The sequence below is a fragment of the Penaeus chinensis genome, chromosome 1, assembly GCF_019202785.1.
Source record: "Penaeus chinensis breed Huanghai No. 1 chromosome 1, ASM1920278v2, whole genome shotgun sequence".
Classification (NCBI taxonomy): domain Eukaryota; kingdom Metazoa; phylum Arthropoda; class Malacostraca; order Decapoda; family Penaeidae; genus Penaeus; species Penaeus chinensis.
In genome coordinates, this window is record NC_061819.1 from 31,630,138 (window position 1) to 31,632,637 (window position 2,500).

Below are 2,500 nucleotides of genomic sequence, written 5' to 3' on the forward strand. Positions count from 1 at the left end.
TCTACTGTAGGTGTTAATGCTGACACACACACACACACACACACACACACACACTTATATATATATATAAATATATATATATATATATATATATATATATATATATATATATATATATATATGAATAGCGTTACATGAATAGCGTAACTAGCTTTAATCTCATCCATAGCACTATCTCACTGGACTCTGCCGGGAGGCGAGGGGGCGTGGCAGCAGTGGAGCTTCGATCAGATAGTGGTGCAGGATTTCAGTCCTGTCGGTATTGGCGATTCCTTCGGACCGACCTGGACGACGCACTGGTTCAAACTCGAGTTTCTTATTCCCGATGAGTGGGCGGGTTCTGAGGTGAGGCTCCGATGGGGATCCAACTCGGAGGCGACTGTCTGGAGCGCCGACGGCCGGGTGCTGCAGGTTAGCGTCCACGCCTTTCCATTATTCTGTCTAAGGTGTGTGTCCAGACTTATTTTTCGACTGCACCCCGGCACTGACTTGTGTAGGGGTGGCTTAAAGGAAAGTGTACACACACACACACACACACACACACACACACACACACACACACACACACACACACACGCGCGCGCGCATACCTTAGCAAAAATAAAAAGCTGTATATAGAATACAAATGTTTGCTTCCATTCTAGAAAAATATAATTGATAAATTTACCTAGCGATGATTTTGTGTTTGGTCTAAATGAAAGTAGACAGCATCTCGAAATAAATACGATTATTTCTGCCACAGCCAGATCGATCGATACGATGTAAGCGGGCAACATGTATAGGTGTGTATTCATTTCTTTATCTACATTCAGCTGCATGATTGTCCTTGCGCAGGGGCTGTCCACGGGCGACGCCGTCTCTCGCCGCACCGACTACCCGCTCACCCGCAGCCACCAGGCAGGGGCGCCCCTCTCGGTATACTACGTCGAGATGGCGGCCAACAAGCTCTTCGGAGCCGGCCCGGGAGACCAGATAGGTAAGGATTATTACTTTCATTTGTGAGTATTTTGTCATAGGGAGCGGTTCTGTTTCGACGTTACAAAGGTAACAATCCTCCGCTCTAAAATGAACGTCCAAAATCCCTTTCCAGATCCTCCAGACCCTGACATGTACTTCGTGCTTAGTCGCGCCGAGATCGCCCAGCTAGACGCGACGGTGTACAAGCTGACGCGCGACCTAGAGGTCCTTCACCAGTTGGCACAGGAACTGATCCCCGACCACCGGGGCTACCAGGCGCTCTATGCTGCCAACCAGATGGTCAACTCTATTATTGCAGGGAATGAAAGGTAGATGTCGTCGGACAAAGAAGTGGATGACCCAGAGATGATGAACACAAAGTGTGTGTGTGTGTGTGTGTGTGTGTGTGTGCGTGTGTGTGTGTGTGCGTACATACACATGTTAACGAATGCTTGCCATGCTTACATCTACTCACTCATGGGTATATACCCAATTATCTAATGTTTAAAACAATCTTAGGGGTACATGCAAAACGAAGATAATAATTAAGTATATAAAGATAAAGCCAATTTCACAGCAGCCTTTCACTTTATGCAGTGAAGCCAGTGCCATAGCCGATGAATACTTCCGGAAGGGCAATGGACAGAGAGCCCACACTTTGGCTGTCATTGGGAACTGCCACATCGATTCCGCTTGGCTCTGGCCTTACTCGGAAACCAAGAGGAAGGTTGCACGTAGTTTCTCGTCGCAGCTGAAGCTCATGGAAGATTACCCTGAGCACTTATTTGTGGCTTCACAGGTACATATGCTGTGCCAACACGAACACTAAAACTATTGTTTTCAATCTGCTTAAAGTACCAGACGGAACCTTCTGACACATGGTCTTTTCTTAGGCGCAGCAGTGGGCTTGGTGCAAGCAGTATTATCCAGAACTGTTTGAACGAGTGAAAACACAAGTGGCTGCAGGGAAGTTCCTTCCGGTGGGTGGAACGTGGGTGGAGATGGATGGCAACATCCCTAGCGGAGAATCTTTCATCAGGCAGTTTCTTTACGGACAGACATTTTACCAGAAAGAATTTGGTATTACTTGCAAAGAGTTCTGGCTGCCGGACACATTTGGTTATTCAGCGCAGATTCCCGCCATGATGCGGGTAAGAGAAATGATCTTGCTGATCCACGTCTATGATGTTCATGTGGATCTAAATGTGTAATATGAATGAACATGGGTTGATTCATGCCGGCTAATTGTGTTCATTTGCGTTGCAGCACATGGGCCTTACCCGTTTTCTGACACAGAAAATGAGCTGGAGTCTTGTGAACAAATTCCCACACCACAATTTCATCTGGGAAGGCATAGATGGAAGCACCGTACTGGCGCACTTTCCTCCTGGGGATTCCTACAGCATGTTTGTCACGTATGAAGATTTCTTTCCATATAGTTAATCAAAACAAAGTGATGCTCTACTGTTTTTTATTGATATTATGACATAATGATATAGTCAGTTACCTTTTAAAGATCAAATGAGTCTTGCATAAGAAACTT

General features: G+C 46.0%; 1 protein-coding gene across 1 annotated transcript in view; it reads left to right on the forward strand.

Moving 5' to 3' along the window:
• LOC125027242 (alpha-mannosidase 2C1-like) overlaps positions 1-2,500 on the forward strand; it is a 10,656-nt gene that overhangs the window by 3,049 nt on the left and 5,107 nt on the right. The window contains exons 3-8 of the mRNA XM_047616206.1: positions 170-411; positions 835-976; positions 1,091-1,286; positions 1,555-1,756; positions 1,851-2,108; positions 2,224-2,372. Of these exons, the coding sequence (XP_047472162.1) occupies positions 170-411; positions 835-976; positions 1,091-1,286; positions 1,555-1,756; positions 1,851-2,108; positions 2,224-2,372 (1,189 nt within the window). The remainder of the gene's footprint in view (positions 1-169; positions 412-834; positions 977-1,090; positions 1,287-1,554; positions 1,757-1,850; positions 2,109-2,223; positions 2,373-2,500) is intronic.